The 21,984-nt window shown below is 41.7% G+C and overlaps 1 protein-coding gene across 1 annotated transcript in view; it reads left to right on the top strand.

Annotated features, from left to right (window-relative positions):
- FNDC3B (fibronectin type III domain containing 3B) overlaps positions 1 to 21,984 on the top strand; it is a 183,690-nt gene that overhangs the window by 141,666 nt on the left and 20,040 nt on the right. The window contains exons 14-23 of the mRNA XM_005525084.3: positions 224 to 310; positions 1,352 to 1,490; positions 1,770 to 1,841; positions 2,366 to 2,484; positions 3,524 to 3,629; positions 4,581 to 4,753; positions 6,766 to 6,879; positions 9,144 to 9,293; positions 12,899 to 13,179; positions 19,782 to 19,994. Coding sequence (XP_005525141.1) covers positions 224 to 310; positions 1,352 to 1,490; positions 1,770 to 1,841; positions 2,366 to 2,484; positions 3,524 to 3,629; positions 4,581 to 4,753; positions 6,766 to 6,879; positions 9,144 to 9,293; positions 12,899 to 13,179; positions 19,782 to 19,994 — 1,454 coding nt within the window. The remainder of the gene's footprint in view (positions 1 to 223; positions 311 to 1,351; positions 1,491 to 1,769; positions 1,842 to 2,365; positions 2,485 to 3,523; positions 3,630 to 4,580; positions 4,754 to 6,765; positions 6,880 to 9,143; positions 9,294 to 12,898; positions 13,180 to 19,781; positions 19,995 to 21,984) is intronic.

Genomic DNA, 21,984 nt, shown 5'->3' with positions numbered 1-21,984 from the left:
CTAGTATTATAGTAGTATAATAATAATAGTAGTAGTAGTATTATAGTAGTATAACAATAATCTTATTATATTTTATACAATAAAATATATAAGGTTTTTTCTTGTTTTTTTTTCTTTTTTTAAAAAGCACTCACCTCTAAAGCCCCGTTGCTCTAATGTGTTGTAGGTACAGACTAACAGCTTCCTCAGTTATGAGAACTTGTTTGGTTTTGTATTTTTTTAGGATAGTGTGTTTCACCCAAAGTACACTGGAGAGGAGCAAGCCTGTACTGTGAAGAATCTCAGAAGAAGCACACAGTATAAATTCAGGGTAAAGTCTTTTTCCTCTTGTCATTGTGTAGTGCTTTCTGTTTTGGGTTTTTTCCAAGATGTGCCACCCAGACCGTGGTGTCCCTCTGGAGATGGCCAGAGGCTGTGTGTGAGGCCAACACCTGGCTTCTCTAGGTCTTGGTATATTCAGGAGCAACAAAAAGAAAAAATCATGGAGTCACGGTTTGGGTTGGAAAATCATCTGATTCCAGCCCTCCTGCTGTGGACAGGGAAACCTTCCACTAGACCAGGGCGCTCCAAGCCCCATCCAACCAGGCCTTGAACACCTCTGTCCATGGGGCATTCACAGCCTCTCTGAGCAGCCTGTGCTGGGGCCTCACCACCCTCACAGGGAATGCTCTTTTCCTGCTCTCTGGGACTGAAGACCTTGTGAAGTTTCCTGAACTACCCAAAGAATTGGGAAGTTTTTGTGTTGTCGCTCTGAGATGATGCCTTTTAGTGTTGTAAAGGCTGCTGTGGCTGGTGAGAGAAGAGAACCCTTAGTGCTGCTTTGCAGCCCTGCTTTCAGGTGAAACATGTATTTTACAAATCTGCATTGATACCAGAGCAAATCCGTAGCCTGGTGTCACTGGCTACAGGCACAACTTTGATCTGACTTTTGATTGTGTGATTACTGATACTCTGAATTACTTTGTTGTAAATAGCAGTTAGAAATACCTCCAAAACAAAACCAGCAAAGTTATTGTTACAGTTTTCTTATTTTTATCTTACGAGAAAAATACTGCAAATTGACACAGTTATTTAAAAAAGATGACTTTTTCTTTAAAGAGAAAACCAGCACTGCTTTTATCGTAAACATGTCATGATCTGTTGCTGATGGAAGGAGAGGAAGAAATCTCTGTGGTTTATAAAGAGACATCATGACAATCTAATATCTGTTATTAGAATCCTGCACACATTGGGGTGTGACATACTTTCCAGTTTGGTGACATTTGTGCAATTACTGAAAGAAGTCCCATGCAGAACTGCCAGAAAAGCACTTGCAGTGAACAAGGGCAAACTGGTTGTGGTTTTGTTTCAGCTGTTTGCTTCCAACGTGGAAGGGAAGAGTTCTCCCAGCGAAGTGTTGGTCTGCACAACCAGCCCAGACAGGCCAGGACCTCCAACCAGACCTGTGATCAAGGGGCCAATAACATCTCATGGCTTTAGTGTGAAGTGGGGTAAGCCAGCTCAGGTTGCTTCATTCCAGCTGCTTCCTTTGTTAATGGGGAAAACCTCCACACAGCTTCTCTTTCAGTGCTTTTTCCACACATTTTGTTTGGATCATCATTATCCAGCAGCCTTAATCTGATTCATGCTGAAAATATTGTTACCCACTCCTGCTGCAAATAACCTGGTGTAGTTAATGTGGAGGAGTTTGTGGAGAAGGAGCTGGATCAGAAACAGGTTTGATAATTGTTTTGTTATCTTTTACTTCTATTTTTGTCTTATTTTTTCAGACCCTCCACAGGATAATGGTGGTTCAGAAATCCTAAAGTATCTGCTGGAGATTTCTCAAGGAAGCCCAGAAGGTAAACTTGAGTCAAGTTGTCTCAATTTCAAAACACTGTGGCTACTCTATGGAATCCTGACTCTTTAGGTTATTATTGTTATTATCATTAATACACTTATGATGTTATTGAAACAGTGTTTTGTACTTTGCAGGATTCCTGGGTGAGCTGGGGTTGGATTTTGGGAAGGTTTTGTAGTGGGTTTTTTAGGTATCCTCTTTATATGAATAATGACAGAATTTTAGGTCATATGGCTAAATCTAGAATTATTTTTATTTGTGTGCATATATTTGCACATTTATACATTATCTACAAAACTCATATTTATTTAGATCTGTAAGTGTATGTATTTGCATGTCTGTCTATTTGTTATGTCTTCAAGTGGGAAATAACATTCATAGTAATTGTTATTATTCATGTAATAGTAATTATTTTCCTGAAATACATAATTTGTGGAAGACCACATTAAAGATTTTTCTTTCTCCTAGACACTGCTAAATGTGTTGCTTTCCACATCTTTAAACTTGGATATATCTTATTTTTAGCAAATCAGTGGGAAGTGGCCTACAGTGGCTCTGCTACAGAATACACCTGTACTCACTTGAAACCAGGCACTTTGTATAAACTCCGGGCATGCTGTATCAGCACTGGTGGACACAGTCAGGTGGGTATTATCTAACAATAAGGGCTATTGGGTTTATATTTTTCAGAGATTTATCTGCTAATTTTGGTAAAACATTTCTGCTTTCAAAAGAAGGGAAATGTTTTCCCTGTAGCACAGTAAAACTACACTGATTGCAGTTAATCTCATTCTGCAAGTTGCTGAATTTTAGATTTCTATGTGTACATAATTTTCTTTTCTGCAAGCTGCAATTTAGTGAGATTTGGTTTCTGCAAAGCCAATCTGTAGTTGTTTATATTTACATTAGAAAAGACCATGTTTATCTGATGTGGCCACTTGCTTGAAAAAGGCCACAGACTCTTATGTGCTTGACCCTGTACTGACTGGAGATGCAGAAAGAGGTAGTTTGTTGTAACAATTATCTTTCATATGGCTGGATCCTTTAAGCTTTTGGGTTCCTTTTTTCAGACCCTGATTCCTGTAATTCTCCTCTTTGATTTAAATTGTATTTGTACTAATGTACTTGATAGCATCTCCTCTCTTTTACTGTTTATACAAATTTCCATGAAGCAATGGGTGTAAAGAAATTTCTTGTGCTGCTTTGTAGCCACAGCTTACTTTAAAAGGGGTGGTTGTGGCAGAAGGGTAACTGAGCTGTGATCCTGGCCCAGAGGGGTAACTGAGCTGTGATCCTGGCCCAGAGGGGTAACTGAGCTGTGATCCTGGCCCAGAGGGGTAACTGAGCTGTGATCTGTTCAGAGGGATAACTGAGCTGTGATCCTGGCCCAGAGGGATAACTGAGCTGTGATCCTGGCCCAGAGGGGTAACTGAGCTGTGATCTGTTCAGAGGGATAACTGAGCTGTGATCCTGGCCCAGAGGGATAACTGAGCTGTGATCCTGGCCCAGAGGGGTAACTGGGCTGTGATCCTGACCCAGAAGGGTAACTGAGCTGTGATCTGTTCAGAGGGATAACTGAGCTGTGATCCTGGCCCAGAGGGGTAACTGGGCTGTGATCCTGACCCAGAAGGGTAACTGAGCTGTGATCTGTTCAGAGGGATAACTGAGCTGTGTTCTCCCCAGTGCTCCGAGAGCTTACCTGTCCGTACACTGAGCGTCGCGCCGGGGCCCTGCCGCCCGCCCAGGCTCCTGGGCAAGCCGAGGCACAGGGAAGTGCAGCTGCAGTGGGGTAAGCCAGTGCAGCATCCTGCTGCTCTAAAGCTTTGGTTCTGCTGCAGACCTTGAGCATTTGTTTCTACTGCTTGTGTCCTGTTCACTGGGAAATGCACAGCAAAGCCCAGTGAAGTGTGAGCAAGTCCGAAGTGCAGCTTCTCATCAGATGTGGTGGCTCAGTGTTGGATTTCTGAGCTCAGCTGTCCTTACACTCTGCTCCCATTTTATTTTTTTTTTTTTAGCCCTGTCCCTCTCAGGGCTGTTAAGTATCACCTTCACTAGAATATCTATCCTTTTATTTCAAAAACAGTGTGACTCAAAATCTTTTTTTTTTTTAATTCATTTGCAGTGTTGGCTTGGCAGAAGCATTTTTGGTGCTTCTAATATATAACTTCTTTCAAAATTTGAGTTAGAACATATTGAGGAGTTTGGATGGCATTTAAATCTTGATCCACACGTAATCTGTTGGACCCCTGTTATTTTGCAAAGATGTTGGACTACAGTCATGGCACCAACTTGTCAAAAAATGCACATTTTTCAGAATACAAGGCACATGCCAGTTTCCAACAGAGTGTTTTCTTTACAGTGATAATCTTGCAGCATCCAAGTATTTTTGTGGCATCATTTGTTAAGCCAAATTCTGTATAAGAAAAACTGTCAAATATATTTCAACACTGGTGTAAAAATTCATCCAAGTGCTTCCTGGAAGCATTTTGGTGACTGCTGTTTTTCTGATCCCCAGACAGTTTGAGTCTGTGGAACTGGCTTGTAACATAACATGCAGGTATTATCAAATACATTGTTTTCATGGGCAAGAACAAAGGTGCCCACAACAAAAGAGAGATATTTGTGTGTGTATGTATACACAGAAGCAGAAATATACATTTCTGTGGTATATGAAGTAAAAAATGGCTCTTCTGGCATACGCCCTACTGTTATTAATCACAAATTATGTGATTTCTTTCAGATGTCCCTCAGTCAGAAAGTGGCTGCCCTGTGTCTGAGTACAGTGTGGAGATGACAGCCCCTGAAGAAGTGGTTTCTGAGGTGTACCACGGGCCTGAGCTGGAGTGCACCGTGAGCAGCCTCCTCCCCGGGGCCTCGTACAGGTTCCGAGTGCGCGCGCTCAACGACGGCGGGGTACGTGCTCTGCCCTGGCCCTGCTGGGGCTGAGCTTCGGGCTGGGGTGCTGCCAGTGCTGCTCAGCACGAGGGGCAGATGGGCAGAAGAAAAACCATGTGATAAATAAGAGCTGCAGTTTTAGACCTGGGTCTCTTTTTAAAAAAATTTTGGGTACTGATGGGATTTGACTGGCCAGAATCAGCTGCTCCCGAATGTTCAACATCCCTGCTAAAAGTCATGGCTGCTTGCAGGGAGGATTCTCTGGATCCTCATTCTGTCACATTTCCTTCTTTTTGATTTAAGTCTAAAGTGTGTAAAAACAAGAACTGCAGTTTCAGTTTTTGAGGGAAACTCACATTCCTGGTGATTTTTTTGTTTTAATTTCAAAAAAATGTGTGCTCTATAGATTCAATGAGATTTTTTTATTAAATGTTTTCCTTGGAAGAACTACCTTCCCAAACACATTAGAAATCCTGTCTGATGTCCATGGATATCTGCAGAAAGACTTTTTTCTTTTTCATTGAGGTTTGGGTTGGTTATGCTTGCCTTTGTGTCATTCCAGTGGTGTTACATAAAGTCCCAGCTAAACTACATGCATGGATGTGTTTCTCCCCAGGAAATCTTGATGACAAACATAACACAAAGGTTTAAAGTTACTCACTTACAGGGAGAAGTTCTGTTAAAACTTAACTTGGGTATTGGAAAAATCTGCAAGACTGTTAAACTGTTTTGTCTTAAAAATACCCACTGTTTTGTTTTTGTGAAAAATTAAATGCACATGGAAAGATTAGATTTGCTTGCTGGACTGAAAGCCACTGCCTACCTGGTAGCTTTAATATATGATGCCTTCCCTTTTTTAATTTTTTTTTTTAATTTAATTTATTATTTTTTGACAGAACAGTATTTCTGGTTCCACTCTTTGTTAAATGAGGGCGCTGGTTCTGGTTTGGCTGGGTTTTTTCAACCAGGTGCAAAACAGGGGAGGATGTCCTGTACCAAATTCTCCCTTGAAAACAGCAGAAGTCAGTAAATGACATTTTTTGGCATGTGCTTTCTTCGTAAGACAAAACAATCGGTGTTGATCTTTCTTCGATGGCAGATACTGACACATCTGCTGAGAAGTTTTCTGGGGTTCATCATTTCTGTGCCTTTTTGTAGTGGCTCATTTTTGTCACATTCACTAAAATTGCATTATAAAATAAGTAAATATCAGTGTTTTTCCTCTAATTGCTTCCAAGTGAAGCTCCTTTGTTCTGGAGAACGATTTCTAATTAACTTGAGGATGTACTGAACAAACTTCACTCTTCCACTCAGGAGGCCTCAGAAAGGCTGTTTCAGTGCTGTCTCCTCGCTCTGCTGGCTGAAGCCAGGTTCCCAGACTGCTGAAAATTGCTTTTTTGTTTTTTTGGTTTTTTTTCCTTTTTCTTGCTAATCTGCATTTAAATGATTCCCCTACCACGGGCTCAGGAGTTGTCTGAGCTGAGCTGCCCTGGAGCAGAGTGTCCCTGCAGGTTGTACCAGCCTGGGGCTCCAGCACATCCTGTCCTTTTACAAGTAACTTGGGGCAGGCACTTCATCTAAAAGAAGCTGGAAATGGACTTTGCTCTTGTTGTACTCCTCTTTGTATTCATGAGAAACTGGTTATGATATGTGAACACGTTGTGCTAAGGTAAGGCAGAGGGACACAAACTGTTCCTCAGTTACTGTGTGCTCATTCTCACTTTTGGGCAATTTGGAGGTGGTTTCTGCTTTCATGAGCACTTGCTGCTAGACAGGAGGATGCACAAAGGATGATCATGCTCTCTGCTTGTTCCTGAGCTCACCTCACACTTCAACTCTGAGTCATTTGTGTGGCCTCATCCTGAGCTCTGGTGTTTGGTGCCAGGTGTTGGAAGCCCAGTCTGTCTTTGAAAAGATTTAGTGCGCTGAAAAATTTCATGTGGTGTTGTTGGAAACAATCTCAAGGGCTTGGAGATGTATGTACACCTGTATATAATTATTATTAACAATAATACCTTGTTCCCCTCCAGTACGGGCCGTATTCGGAGGCGACAGAGGTCACCACGGCAGCAGGACCACCAGGCCAGTGCAGAGCACCTTCCCTGTCCTTCCTGTCCGACACACGAGTCCTGCTCAGCTGGGAGGTAAGTCAGGTGCCCTGCTTGAGTCCACCTTGCTCACCCTAACAAGTGAGCTCACCACAGAACCCAAAAGCAAGCTTGAGAGCTGTTTACTGCTCTGGAGCTATCTCTTTATGCAAGGAGACCCTATGTAGAAGCTCTTCTATTGTAGAAAATTATCTTCTCTACTTTGCTCTGAAGCAAGTGCTTTGTGCTTACACAAAGTTAGTCACGGGTCTTCCAGACCAGGATTCAGACACAAGGCCTCCTGCACTGGCATCAGATGATAGAAGTGCTCTCTGCAAGCTTTTAGCACATCAGCATGTTCTCAGTTGGAATTATGAAGACAAATATTTGATTTTGGCTGAAACTGGAGTCTCTGACATGAAATTAACTCTCCATAAATGCTTACAATGTAGGGCTTTTTCCCTTTCGAAACTTGACTCTTCCTCAAATATTTACTTTTATTTTAGCTTGTGTGCATTCCTCCTCTGTTCTCCAGCATCTTGGGCACTGGGCTCAAGATAAGTGTTAGCTGAAGTGCTGTGGGGATGATTGGTGCCATTAAAGATGTTATGTAATTAAGGCAGAAAAGAAAGGATGTTACCATAAATAATACTGTGATGTGGTTCAGTGGGGCTGTAGTTTTCAGTGAAAATCTAGCAGCCATTCCAGACCTTCTGTTAGGCTTCTCTCCAAAACAATGCCCCTGTTGATAAGGAAGTCACTGACATTCACAAGATGCACAAATAAAGTGTGCTAACATATTTAGATACAAATGTAATCTGCATTTAATTTTATAACCAACAGGTGTATTTGGTGAAGTTTGGGGCTATTAATATTTTTTGCAACTAGAAATTGCATTGAACTTTCAAATGTTACCTTTTAATGGTCAGGGATTTACTCTCCCCAGCCATAAAGCAGTGGTTCTGGTAGGCTCTCTATTTATTTGAAGGATATATTTATTTATTCTAGCTAAAAATGAAGCTGTGGTTTGCAGTGGTTATGTTTTCTTAAAGAGTGTCATTTTTTGGTTAATATGAATAAGAAGGAAAAACAGTGGAGCACTGTGGAGTGTGGCTAGAGAGCACACTGTGGTGCTTAATGATGGGGCTTTTTTACACATTGTTCTGAAATCTGGCTTAGGAGCTCTGAATGTTCCTGCTCAAACAGCTGGAAGCTCTGGGGCAGGGCCAGAGAAGCCCCTGTGCAGGGTGGTCGCTGTGGTGTGCAGCAAGGCTCTGGATCCCTGGAAATTGCATCTGGATGCACTGGAAATTGCATCTTGCATGTCAAAATCCCAAAGTCCTTCTGGCCACACTTGTGCAGGCAGAGCAGTGCTTCCCTGAGCTGCTTCAGACCACACAGTGCAGCTCTAGGTAGTTCTGTTAAAAGCACCAAATATTTTGGTTTGGGAACTGTGCTGTTTTGCCTGTATTGGCTCATCTTCAGCACATTCAGGCACTGAATGTTTGTTCTCCTAAATAAAGGAATTGCTAGGGATGTGTGGAAGGGGACAGGTTTATATTAGATATTAGGAATAAATTCTCTACTGTGAAGGTGATGAGGCACTAAAACAGTTTGCCCAGGGAAGCTGCGGCTGCCCCATCCCTGGAAGTGCTCAAGGCCAGGTTGGATGGGGCTTGGAGCAGTCTGGTCTGATGAAGGTGTCCTGCCCATGGCAGAGGGTGGCATGAGGTGATCTTGAAGGTCCCTTTCAACCCAAGCCATCTGATGATTCTGTGATCCCATGGGAATCTCAGTGTGGGTGTGAATGTGTCAGGATCCACACTCCCAGGTCCCCTTCTGGGACTGATGGGTGACTTCCACGGAGGGCTCCTCCCTTGCTGAGGTGGTTCTTTTCTCAGCACATGAGTGATTGCTTCAGGCTCCAGGGCCAGTGCTTCCAGAGCTGTGTTTTGATCTCTCAACTAGGCTGCACTAGATTGATGCTTTTTTTTTATGTTCTCCATGGTTGCACTTCTGCCAAGCCAGTGGAGAGACAATTTATTCCTGAGTGTCCTGATGGAAAGCAAAGTAGCTGCTTACACTCACTCATTTCTCTGAATTTCAATCAGGTAATTTTTGTGCAGAATTGTCCTGTTTCAGTAACCTCTTAGGGAACATTAACTCAGTACGTTTCCATTTGCAGCAGTAATGGTGTATTAATTTAAAAATAAGGGTGGTTGTTGGGGTTTTTTTCCATGTACTTTATTCCCTCCCCAGTGAAACACAGCGATCCGAAGTGCTCATTTCTGAACTGAACCACATAAATATTTGTGTTGCAGAGTCCTGAATGTTCTGGTACTGACATCTCTGAATACAGATTAGAGTGGGGAGAAGAGGAGGAATCTCTACAGCTTGCATATAGTGGCACAGAAACCTGCTTTGAAATCAGTGACTTGTCGGCGGCAGCCCATTACTGCTGCAGGCTGCAGGTACAGCGGGGCTGCATGCATTGCCCTCATTGCACTCTGAGATACAGAGTTTCCTTCCACTGCTGTTCTTATTTTTATCATCCCCTCTGAAGTTATGTGCTCTCTAAGGCAGGAGGAATGAAGTTTTCTGGTTTTTTTAAGCAATACAGATGGATGTGCTACTTAAAAATTGCTCTTGTGTTTTGTTGCTTTTGGTGACTAATGCTTGTAACAGCCACCTTGCCCTCTGACCCCTTATCAAAGTGATAATGGTTTAGAAAATTTAAAAAAATAATAATTTTCTTCATGGTAAGGAGAGGTAAATAATAACTACCACCCAACTGGATATTGAAGATTTCCCTGGCTTAAGTAATGAATTCCAGCATCTGGTTATGAAGTTAGGCAAAGCAGCTGAATAAATTCCTGTGTGTAGATGGTACCTGCCAGAAAGGGAGTTCCCATCTTGCCATTTTGTCTCTCAGGTTCATGAGATTTGATCTCATAAAGAGTCTCTAAATGATTTATTTTTCTTTGATCTCTTTATCTCCTATTATTTTCAGTAAAAAGTAGCAGTTAAAATACATTTTGTATATCTATATGAAAGTAAAAAAACAGGACTTCTCATTCTTTATGTTTACTGATAAATAAATGGAAGGTAAAGCAACTGGGAGTGAAGTAAAAGTACCTAAGATACTCTTCCACAAGATATATTTGCATGTGAAGACAGAACACCACCACTAATCCAACCCAAATTACCCACCCAGCTGGTAACATATGGACCACCCAGGGTAATTTCTTTTATCAAGGACAGCATGCTTCTGTCGAGTGTTTCCTTCTTAAAGTTTTTTTTTAAATGGGATATTGAATTTTTTTCATACTTTTGGGAAGAAGGTTTGGAGGAGCTGGCCAGCAGCCCAAGAGCTCAGGCCCCACAGCTCCAAGTGCACTCAAAAGCATTTTGTGTCTTGGCCAGAGCTGGTGTGTACCTTGCTCTGGCACTGTGGGGGAAGGAGAAATGAGGGAATGTGTGAGTGGCTGGGAGGTGTGAGCCAGAAAGTGCCTCTTGTTTCTGCAAGAGGGAGAGCATTCAGCATCTGCTGGGCAGGGAGGAGGCTGTGAGACCACTGCTGTGGGGAACCCAAGGAAAATTTTAAATTTAAAAATGGAAACAGCCAGCTGTATGGCATCTTTGATTTCCAGTGGGTTCTTGTTTCAAACTACCTGCCACAAAAATGTTGCACAAATCTACTCAGTTTTTAATGCAGCCAGTATAATTTAATCCATAGGCAGAAGTTACAGGAAAGGCACGGCAGGAAGAAGATATTTTATTGAAGTCATCAGTGACTCAGGTATTACTTTCTAGAGAGCCTCATCCTCTGGATCTGATCCTCTGTGTTATGTGGAGAAGAATTTCTTACAAGATACATTGTAATCTTCAAACAATTACACAAAAATCTCCCCACAAAGTAGATATAACAGACAAAGAAGGGAAGCTAAGTAGTGTCAGAAATTTCAGTTTATTTTCTCTGTTACCAGCTTTAACAGAAAAATTTCCTTTTTAAAAATAAAAAATTCCCCCTAACCACATTTATTCAGCCTTCTAATAAACACAGAGTACTGCTATCTCAATCTACAGTAACTCAATAAAAAAGAGAATTGAGGAATCAGACATATCTAAGGGCAGACAATTGTCTTTACCATTGCTCAACTTTTTTTCCCGTAATGAATATTCCTGAAAACAATAGTGGCTTCTGCAAAGGGAAATATTGTGTTATTTGGGGGCAGCAAGGGAAAGCAGCTAGGCAGCAAAGCCCCATCAGTTATGATGATGAGATTGTCCAATAAAGCAGTTAAAAAACACCACTGACAATAAATTGCTTGGAGCAAGATACAAATGACCAAACACTGGTTTAGAGGCAAGACAAATCATATCATTGGCAGAGCACAAAACAGGGCTCACTTCTAACAGCTCCAGGAGCGCTGCACTAAATAGAAGATTTCCCTGGAGCAGGATTTGTTTTGAAGGGCTTTTTAAAGGCTGACAAATGTAACTTTATTATCTCTTTCTTCAATTGAACAAAACGTCTCCTGGAAAAAACAGAACATGGTGTTTGTATTATGCAGAGCAGAAATAAGTTATTCACTGCAGTTAAGCATGGATTAGAAATCAAACAGTTGTTTGATGTGTCCTGTCATTGCCATCAGAATCCTGCTGGCAACATTGTAAACCTTAATTTTTCAATTAATTCTAACCTGATGGGAGACTCTGGGCTAACTTTTCCAAATGTAGGGGAAATGTGGAGGGTGCTGGGCAGCATCAAAGCTGTTTCTGGAGGACTGTGCCTTCTGAACTCCTGTAGCTTCTCCTGCACCCTGTTCTGTAAGCTCTCCCCATACCTGGTGTGCTGGGCTGTGCCAGGAGCCCAGCAAGAAGATGCAGGGAGGGTGATATTGCCCATTACATGGCACTCCTGACAACCTGGAATGCTGCATCTGGCATTTCTCCAGGCTCCAGGTGTAAATAGGGGTGTTCAGATGAGATATAAAGAAAAAAACTATTACTGTGCAGGCAGTTAAGGGTCAAACAGTGGTCCAGAGGGGCTGTGCAATCTACATAACTGTAATTTTTCAAGATCCAACTGGAAAAAAAGCCTGAGCAACCTAATCTGCATTGTCTGACCTGTCTGGAGTAGCAAGTTGGAGAAGATGAGTTCCACAGTCCCTTCCAGCCTGTGTGGTTCTGTGATTGAGTTTATAACAATCCTGAGGAGGTTACATCAGTCATTCCCTAGGCAGTTCCAGTGCAATGGGTACAGCTTTTGCCACTGGCTGAGCATCAGCTGATAAAACCCCAGGCCTGTACAACTGTGCAAAGTTGGGCTTGCAAAGACAACGGCCTCTAATTAATGAGCAGAATGGGGCCAGGTTTTGAAACTTGGTTTCCACTGGGATGCAGGATCTACCACTTAAGATGAAAAGCTTGATAAATTGTTGCTCTCCTTTTTTGTGGCAGATACTGAGCTGTGTGGTTTGGTTGTGCTCTGGTAGTGAATTATGACTTTTCCAACTTTAATGATTCTGTGATTCTGGGGAAATGTTGAGTCATAGGCTTAATGCCGTGCTGAGGTCCTATATTCTTATATCAGAAGCTTTTTAGCATGAAATCAATTATCCATTTTCCAAATTAGGAACCAGGGTGGTTTTTAACAAGCCAAATATCCCTTATCTTTAGGAATATTTTGCTTGCATAAAGTAAAATGCTCCTGTGGTATACTGGAAACTTTGTACTGGGTGGCTCAGTAATTTTGGGTAGCCAGTTTGCTGATGTCACCAGCCACTGGCAGCATGACTATGACATTTTCCTTTGCTAACCAAAGTTTGCCAGTGATAAAAAGGTTATTAAATCTCTCTTAGGGAAAAGAGAAGTATTCTCCAGTTTTTGAGACATTCCTGAGTGACAAGATACTAATTCCCTAGGATAGCAGAGGTCCGAGTCATGCTTTAGAGAGGAAGGCAGCAGTGCATAACCTCTGAAGAATTCATGCAGCTCTTCCAGGCTCATCATTATGAACTAGATACACATATGAGGGAGAACACTGGTAAATATTTTTTGTTTTCACACCCAGGCCATTAACCAGGCTGGAGCTGGACCCTACAGCGAGCTGGTGACCTGCAGAATCCCCGCGTCCGTGCCTGATGCCGTCTCCACCCTGTCCGTGCTGGAGGACGAGCATGTGGGTTCCTGCCAGCCCTCACCCTCTGTGTGCCTTGTACTGAGCTGGGAAGAGCCCAGCAATAACGGGGCTGAGATCACATCCTACAACATCGACCTGGGGGATGTCAGCATCCCCGTGGGGAACGTGACGAGTCACATCATCGAGGGTTTGCTGCCCGAGACCTCGTACCGGTGAGTGCGGCGCTGGGCACGGAGCTCACACAGCTCAGCTTCACTCAGGAAATGCTTGTGGCATGGAGAGTGGCTGAAAATGCAAACCAACAACCCAAACAGCCAGCCTAGCAGCACAGGAATCTGCAGTCATTCCTTGATGGAATAGACTGTGGTAGTCGTGTTCAAATATTGTCTTCTCCCACCTTTTTTCCTCTTTTCTCCTCTCCTTGCATTATCTCTGACCTCTCCTCCTTTTTGAGTTGCTCTGCTAAGGTAAGGTTACACTGGTAATAATAAATTTAAAAATAAACAATTTTTTAAAATAAGAAATAATTAAAATTACAGTGTTACATCTCATGTTTTTTCAGCTACTTAGAAGTAGCCAAATGTTCCAAGGGATTGAATGAAGTTATTGATCCCTGAGCAGGGTTAGCAGTTTTCACACAGTAAACTTTTATTTGTATAGCTACAGCTATTTTTTGTCTCTGGTATATGGAGATTAATGAAAAGATGCTCTGAATTTAAAACCAATTTATATTGCTTCAGAGTCTAAATTGCTAAGTGGCATTGCCAAAATGTTATTAGTTTAATGTTTGGGCTTATATGTTTTCTCCCTAATTGCTAATTAAGAAAGAAAAATGGTTCCATGCAGGCAATGAACAGCAATACAACAGAATATGTGACAAAAGAAATTCTATTTTAAGTACTGTTCTAATAAAGACTGAAATTTGATCACAGAGTTCTAAAATTAGATATGTCACAGACTTGCTGTAACATTTTTCATTTCTTTTTTTTTTTACTTTGTATTCAAGGTCACAATCCTACAGGTCTTGTAAATGATAAGTTCATATTCAAGTTTTATCCTGTACCCAAGAGAAGAAACTTGTTGTAGCAAGGATACAAATACATACACTAGAAGTTATTTAAAGTGAGGAGCACACATTGCTTGCTCGCAGATCATTCCTACAAAATTGAAGAGTTTGTGTGTGGATTGGTCACCCAGCTGTGGAAATGCATGAGCTTTGGGCAGTCTTGTATTCCCTGGTTTCTCTTCAAATGTTCAACCAAGACCCAAAAAAGCTGAAAAGGGAACTTTTTTCAGCTCACTTATGACAGAGGGTGCCATTTAAATTCTTCACTGAAGTCTTACTTCAGTCTCTTTTTCAGCTGGTTCTTGATTGTCTGCAGCTTCCTTAAGAGAAATGTCTTCTTCAAGGCTTAGAAATGGAGATTGGAATGATTTTTTTTTTGCATTCTTATTTCATTATTTTGTAAAAAGCACCATATTAAATCACATAGTTTTAGTCAAGGGTTCATCCTGTCTCTGGTCCAAATGAAACAGCCAAAGCCACAAACATTAACTGTTCTAAATATTGTTGTAAGGTTAAATTCCTACCAGAATTACCCCACATGAAGAGCACAGACCAGTGGATGGCTGATCAGAAGTAATAATGTAGGAAAGCTCTTCTGTTGAATAAAATCAAAGAAAAAAACCCCAAATCTTAATTTCATTCCTGTAAGGGAAGACAAATGAAAATAGTTGGATTGCAAATGCACCTCATCAGTAGTTTGAAGTATTGTTTTACTAATCAAAAATAGATTTATCATAGTGTTTTGATCATTAACTTTTTCATTGATATTTCTTCTTCAAGCATGTCTTGGGGCATGCTTGACACCTGTCTCTGATCAGGGAATGTCTGCCTGACAGGATTATCAGGCTGTGTGCTAAATGTTCGTGCCCTCCCTGATTTTCTGCCCTCCCTGACTGAATCAGAAGAGTGTTTCAGAACATCACTGATCCCATTCTCTACATTTCTCCACTGAGGAGTCTTCATTTCGTGTCAGTTTTGTTTAACACAACTTACTCTTCTCCCTGTCAACTGTTTATTCCCTGCTGTGTTTAAAAACAGTGAAGGTATTTTTCCTAGACTAAACAAGCCAAGTACTGCTGGGTTTGAGGCTCTGAACTCCCTTGCCAAAGTTTCAGCAGAATTTGAAGTAAATCAGCAAAGGGTTTATATTTCAGTTGAGTTGGAATTCCACTGTCAATGGTTTTGGTTTTAGGAAACCGAAATTGAAAGCAAATCTTGGTTATTATGAATCCAGTAAATCCAAAATTGGAAATTTAAATTGTTTTGGATAGGGGGTGGTTGTGAAAGCCTGTCCATGTGGGGTCCACCCTGTTGGAGCTGTTAGCTTGGGTGTGGCATTGCTTTGCTTCCAGCTTCTCTGTGGGAATGGCTGCATCCAACAGGAGCAGCCCAAGAACACACAGAGAAAAGCTCCAGGCTCTGCAGAGGTGGGCTCCAAGCTGAGAACTTGGATGCTTTGTGTCTCAACAGCAAATCCAGCCAGCATGCCATGAGAAGGATTTACATCCCAAAATGCATTTAAGGCAGGAGGAACTGGAAGAAGCCTCTGTCACTCTGTGAGTGGCCATTGTTGGGCTGATCCAAGAGGATTCCAGCTCAGACACAGCCCAGCTCTGCTGCTGAAGGGAGCAGATGCCTCCCCAAAGCACTGTGTAAACCCTCTGGCTGGCAAGCAGCTGCAGAAATATGTCTGAGTTCTGCAGTCTCTCTGCTTTATTGACATAGCCATGAAGCTCTGGAAACTCAGATTATAGGGTAATATACTTGGCCTGGTTTTCTGTGAACTGATGTAACTAGGAGTGAGTTAATAAATATTCCACAATAAATAAGTATTCAACAGTCACAGAAACACCAATTTTCTATTACATTCTGTTCCCAAGCTTCACTTAACACATTCCATAGATAATTGTGTTCTGCTGTTGAGATACTTCACTGCAAAACAACTTCCAATTTTTACAAATGCTACTTCTCCTCTGAAGTTACACAGTATACAGAAATATATAGTAACATTATTAAGTGTTAATAGCAACACTTAATTTGGTTTAGGAAAAAAAATTCTATAAATAGTTTGGATTTTTAAACCGTATCAAGTAAAAGATCATCCAAGATGGAGAGAAAAATTCATGTGGATGCTCAAATTAGCGAAGTTTAAGCAGGCTATAAAACAAAACATATTTCAGAGTGTAAAGCTCAGTCTTCTTTCCAGGAGTCTTGAGTGGGGATTTGTGGGGCAGTGTGTGATTGCTGTTCACCATGTGCAGGCTGCTGCTGATGGTGGAGGATGCTGCTTCCCCTCCCCTTTGGAAGTCTGTGGCATTTTAACTCCCACAGGTTTCCACAGGCACATGTATTGCAACTGGTGGCATTCCTCTTATGGGAATGAGGGAATCAAAGTCTTCCCATGTCAGACTCTAAAATTAATTAAAAAGTTGATTTTCCAGTTTGATGGAATACTATACAAAGGATTTTATGACCAATCTGAAAATAGCATCCTGTTTAGTATGTTTATTTTCCTGGGTCAAGAATCTTTTAAGAGAGGATGGTCTGTTAAAGATCATGTTGTGGTTTCTAAATTTTCCTAGTCTGATTTATGGTTTTTCTTTCAAAATGTTTAAAAGTTGTAGTGGGAAAAAGTGAGAATACAAATATTATTGGTCCAGGGTCTGCAGAATTAGGTACTATTCTTAAATACAGTCTTTACATTTTCAAAAACTCATTGTCAAATTGTGATTGTCAGATTGTTAAACCATCTTGCTTTCCAAGAGGATGTTTGGGGTACTTTCACTTAGAAACCATTAGTGGAAAAGTTTATAAAGGAATTCAGGAAGTGCTTTTACTGCAAATATTTCTGCTTGTCTATATACTGTACTTTTACATGAAGATAAAGGGTTGTTTTTTTTTTCCCAGTACCAGTTCTGTAAATAGTAATTGGTTTCCACTTAATTGTGGATGTTTTCTTGCCCACCCTGGCTGTGCCACCCAGCTGGAAAAGCTGTCACAGGCTGGAGCAGGGGACACCAAAAAGCACCTGAGATGGTGCAGTACAAGGTGCTCTCCCACCACCATCTGCTCTCCCCCCTTCTCCCCATGGTCCTTTCTCCCTTTCCTGTTTCACTTCTTCCTTCTCCCCTTCCCTTTGGATTTCCCAAGGCCTGATGCCCATTGAGCAGGCACCACTGAGGTTCAGAGGGAGGTGACACCTGGGTTTGGGTTGCACTGCCATGTGCACAGGAAACACAAAATTAGTTGTTTGTGTGTGTCTGATGAAGCTCAGGCCCTGGGAATGATAGTGGCAACTTACAGAGCTTTATGGTGGTGCAATCAGCAGAAAAGAGTGGCCACATCAGCCAGGTTAGAGTCAAATAAATCAATTCCTGCTTTCCCAGTGCCATCATTCTTTGTAAAGATGCCTGTCTCTATTTTAACACTTAAGAGTTCCCATCAGTCTTACTGTGCTCCAGAGTCAGAAGGGAGGTGGGTGTGTGCATATTTGTGTGTGTCAGAAGGGGGGAGCAAGAACTCTGTGCAGCAGAGGAAAGCAGGAAAGAAAATGAATGAAGAGACACATTTTTGCCTTGTGCAAATACCTGGCAAAAGCAAGACAAGTGCAGGTTTCTGTGCATGCATATATCTAAAAAAGTGTGATACTGGGGAGAGATCGATTTCACTGCTGGTTTTCAGGTGTGGTAGCTGCCAGTTGGAAACCAGCTGAAGTTACAGTGCTCGAGGAGATTGTTGTTACTGGGACTTTAATACCAAACAAAACAAAAGGATATACACTATAGAGCATGCTGCTGAAATCAATCTACAAAAGCAGCAGTAGCATTTTGTAGTATAGCTGTTACTGTTTATGTGGACAAGCTGATTGATGGCTTGCTAGAATCCAGTGAAAATACAGGCAGGCTTTGTTTTTTTTATCGGAAATACCATTAAATATTGATGTAATGACTCTTCAATCTAAAGCAGACCGGTAACGTAATATGAAGTAAGATCGATGTTATATTAATTACACTTCTTCAGATACTGGAAAAGCTCTTTCTATCTGAAATGCTTGGTGAAAGCAGCAGTTGAAGAGGAGGCACCCACTAGATCTTTGTGCCATCCACCCTTAGGGAGGAAGAGGAGGAATGTAGTGTTATAAGGTGGCCAGGTTGCATTTCCTGAAGCCAGAAGGAAGGTTAAAGGGAAAATGCAGTTCCACACCAAGCAATATGTTGTCCCTGTTCTTGGCTGGGTCAGTAAACAAAGTTTTAAGCACACATTCACATATGACTGCACACACTGCATTCTCAGTGTGCAGTGGCTTTAGCTGACTAATCAATAGATCATACCTCATTATTTTGCAGTATGTTTATTAACAATGTAGCCTTTTATGTTCTTGAAATGCAGAAAATCTGGTTTTGGGGTTTTCTTCTAATTCTGTATTCTCTGGAGAGTTTTTTCCCTATCCCTTTACCATATTCTTTTCCTAACTGTAGAGCTGAAAACTTGCTCTTCAAAGCAAAGTAATTTTTCATACATTGTTTGTGTGAACTTGCATCACTTTATGTTCTTCAGTCAAAATAAGTAGCTTTGCCAAGCAAAGACAGTTCTGGTAAGGAGTCTTTACCCATGAGAAAATACAAGGCTGCTGTGCACAGGATTTCCAAAGTGAAGGGCATCTCTCCAGCTAACTAAACTAGCCTGAGCTATCTTAAACTTAATGAGTTTTCTCCATCCAGATTTTTTGTATTTAGTCTTTGATATAACAAACTTTTGAAACCTTTCAGGCACATCTGTACCAATGTTTCTGTTTACACAGTCCTCAAAACTGTTTGGAAATGCAAATTTCCCACTTGTCTTCTGGTGTTGTTGATGTTACCATAGTCAGAGACTGCTACTCCTCGCTCATGTCAGTGTTAGACTAAGGTGCAGACAGGTAAGAGAAAATTAACAAAGCAGAAAGCAGGAGTCGTTATCTTAAGAGAGAAATAGTATTTACAAGACTGGCTCAGTTTTAAGAACATTTCCAAATTCAAGATATGCTGTGACCAGGCAGGCAGTCTGCTTTTCTTCTTGATGTCCTCAAATGGCTTGAGGGCTTTTGTGCATCTTGTGAGAGTGCCTTGGGTCTGGCATTTATTTGACCTAATGGACAGTTCACTGGCAGTTAACATTTCTGCAGTTTGTGGCAGAGTGTAGGAGTTTGTGGATTTAACCTTCTCCGTTAGTTCCTCTCAGCAGAGTTTCCTGTGTTTAAATAGTGCTTAAATAGCTTTGTGAGACTCTGAGAGAGCAGGGCTCTAGGTCTTCAGGGGTGTTTGCCAACATGGGGATGGGTTTCATGGCAGTGCTTTCCCTGAATGATTTCACCTAAATTAGTCCATGATCTTTGTTAGACAACCACAACACACTTCTGCTTTTTATTTACTCATGGTTGGGCACTTCATATTTTCCGGGCTGTGCTTGTCCTGTGCTGCAGCCCCTTGTGCCTATGGCTGAAGGGGCTGTCACCAGGTCCTGAGACCTTCCCCTCTGCCTTGATGCATTTCTAACACCTTCACTGCACCTCTTACAGCCTAAGCAGGATGATCCTTGTTGTGTTAACCTTCCAGTTTGCCACAAAAAGTCCTGGGAGCTGGGGTGTGGGGCACTGTGGCAGGGATGGAGCAGTCAGTCCCAGAAGGCTCTCCTGTCCCTTGGGATGTGTTTATATCAAGAACCTTGTGAAAGCACTTCATTTAACATTCTTCTTGCTGTTCATTTTAGGATCAGGATTCAGGCTGTCAATGAAATTGGAGCTGGACCTTTTAGCCACTTTATTAAAGCAAAAACCAGGCCATTACCACCCTTACCTCCGCGGCTGGAGTGTGCTGCAGCAGGGCCTCAGAGCCTGAAGCTGAAGTGGGGAGACAGCAGCTCCAAGCTTCACTCTGCTGATGACATGGTCTATATCTTGCAGATAGAGGACAGAAACAAAAGGTAAGAGAGATGAATCTTTTCCTTGTAGTAATGAAAAAGAATTCTGGTTCATCATAATGCAGTTGTGAGTGCAAGAAAAATTCTGTTTTCCTGATTGCTTCGTGCCTACCAGTATGTACAAAATACTGTTTTAATAGACATTCTGTGCCTGTAGTCTGAGCAAGTAATGCAGCAAAGCTGTAAGTGATACAGAATCATGGAATCATTAAGGTTGGAAAAAAATCTCTAAATCTTTGAGTCCAACCATTAACCTAACGCTGCCAGGTCTAGCAGAAATCAATCCTGTACTGGTGAAATTACAGCAAAACCCTCTCGTCTCTGCCAGCAAATTTAAAATCAAGTTTCATGGCCACAATGCTTTACCTTTTGGAATATATGAAACGAAGATACTGCACCCAGCTTGCTGTGTGTATTAATAAAGGCAAGGGTTACAAATCAGAGGTCTAGGTAAGGTAAAACTGAGCAGAATAATGTTTTTTGGGCAATGTGATGATCTTGATTTTATAGCTAAAATGTTTTAGAGCATTTGAAAATATGAGCTTGGCATCAGCTTGGTTGCTCCACAATAATTTTGAAATAAGGTGTGCAAGAAAAAAAGATAAAATCTGTGTTTAAATTAAACAGTCAGTGCTAAGCAAAAACTGTTTTCCCATGTGTACTTTTTATGGGAAGATTTGCTAATGTAGATCAAAAGTTGTGATGAGATATAGAAGGAAAGAAAGACAAATGCAATTGATGCCTAACAGTCTGAGGTCTTCAATGAATAAATATCATAGATGGTTCGTAATTTACTAAGAAACACTCTCAACTACTTCAATTAGCTAAAATAAGTGACTTATCGAGTAGATAATCCTTAGAGACTTTCAGCACAAATCATAATTGGATGTAAATTAGCACAATTCCTTTAATTTAAATAGAGCTTTGCTGAGTTTATGCCAGCTGAAGATCTGGCCCAAAAACTGTAATTTTAAGTAATAAACCCACCATGAATAATGCCTTAATGCCTCCCAGTATCTCAGCTGTACTGATGCAGAGAGGGTACACGCTCCCCTATATTAATCCTGAGAGGTGTCCAATGAATATAAATACCCATTTGAAAGTCTGACTGGTAAAAACAGTTCCCTGAGTGCAGTGATGCTTGGCAGGAGCCCATCACCTGCAGCACCCTGGGATTCAGTCAGCTCCAAAGACACATCCAGCAGGCTGCTTTGCTTTGCTTTCATGTAGCACTGCAGGTAGGATGGTGAAGAACTGTAAATTGTTTTTAACCTGTCTTTATACTGGGGAAAACAGTAAGTTTCCTTGTAAGAATAAAATGTTACCTCACAGCAGGCAAGGAAGGGTTTTTCTCCTTTGCTGTGACACAAAGCTTTAGCATAATCCTTTGCTTTTGCACAAGCTTTTCCCACTGCAAATGGTCTCTTACGAGCTTTTAATTGGGAGCCATTTGAACTTGATACTCTCTGCTGGATCTTCTTAGCTGTGAATTTGACTCAGTCCACATGAGCTCCCAGAGATGCAGAGAGTGCTCCTCTACATTGTGCTGTCTCCTCCTGCTTGAACTGAGCCATTCCATGAAGTGACTCCCTTTGGTGGTTTGGAGCAATTAGCCCAGATAATGCCTGAAATGAACCAGAGCTGGGGCTGAGGAATCCATCCCAGCGTGGGCACGGCAGAGGAGTGGGATGGGTGCAGTGTTGTGTTTGAGAGCAGCTGGAGCTGGCAGGTCCTGGCCATAATATCTGTTTATTGGTTCCCTGTCTGGCAGTTTTGCTTTCCATTGTGTGCATTGATGACAGTGAGAGATGCCCCTGCAAGGAGCAGCTCTGTCCATCCAGGAGAGCTGTCATCCCTGATGAGCAGGGGCTGGTAGAGGCAGCTGCTGGTTGCAGAGGCAGGAGTCTTCTCTGAGATCATTCCCATTAAATAAACCCTGTTGGGACTGAGGGGCTGCTCACCCCTGTGTGTGCTTGTGGAAAACACTGGAATA

This window comes from Pseudopodoces humilis, chromosome 11, assembly GCF_049639895.1.
Source record: "Pseudopodoces humilis isolate 2021_Gansu_Grassland_sample_001 chromosome 11, ASM4963989v1, whole genome shotgun sequence".
NCBI lineage: Eukaryota > Metazoa > Chordata > Aves > Passeriformes > Paridae > Pseudopodoces > Pseudopodoces humilis.
Note: the sequence above shows the minus strand (reverse complement) of the source record. Positions and strands in the feature narration are given on the sequence as shown.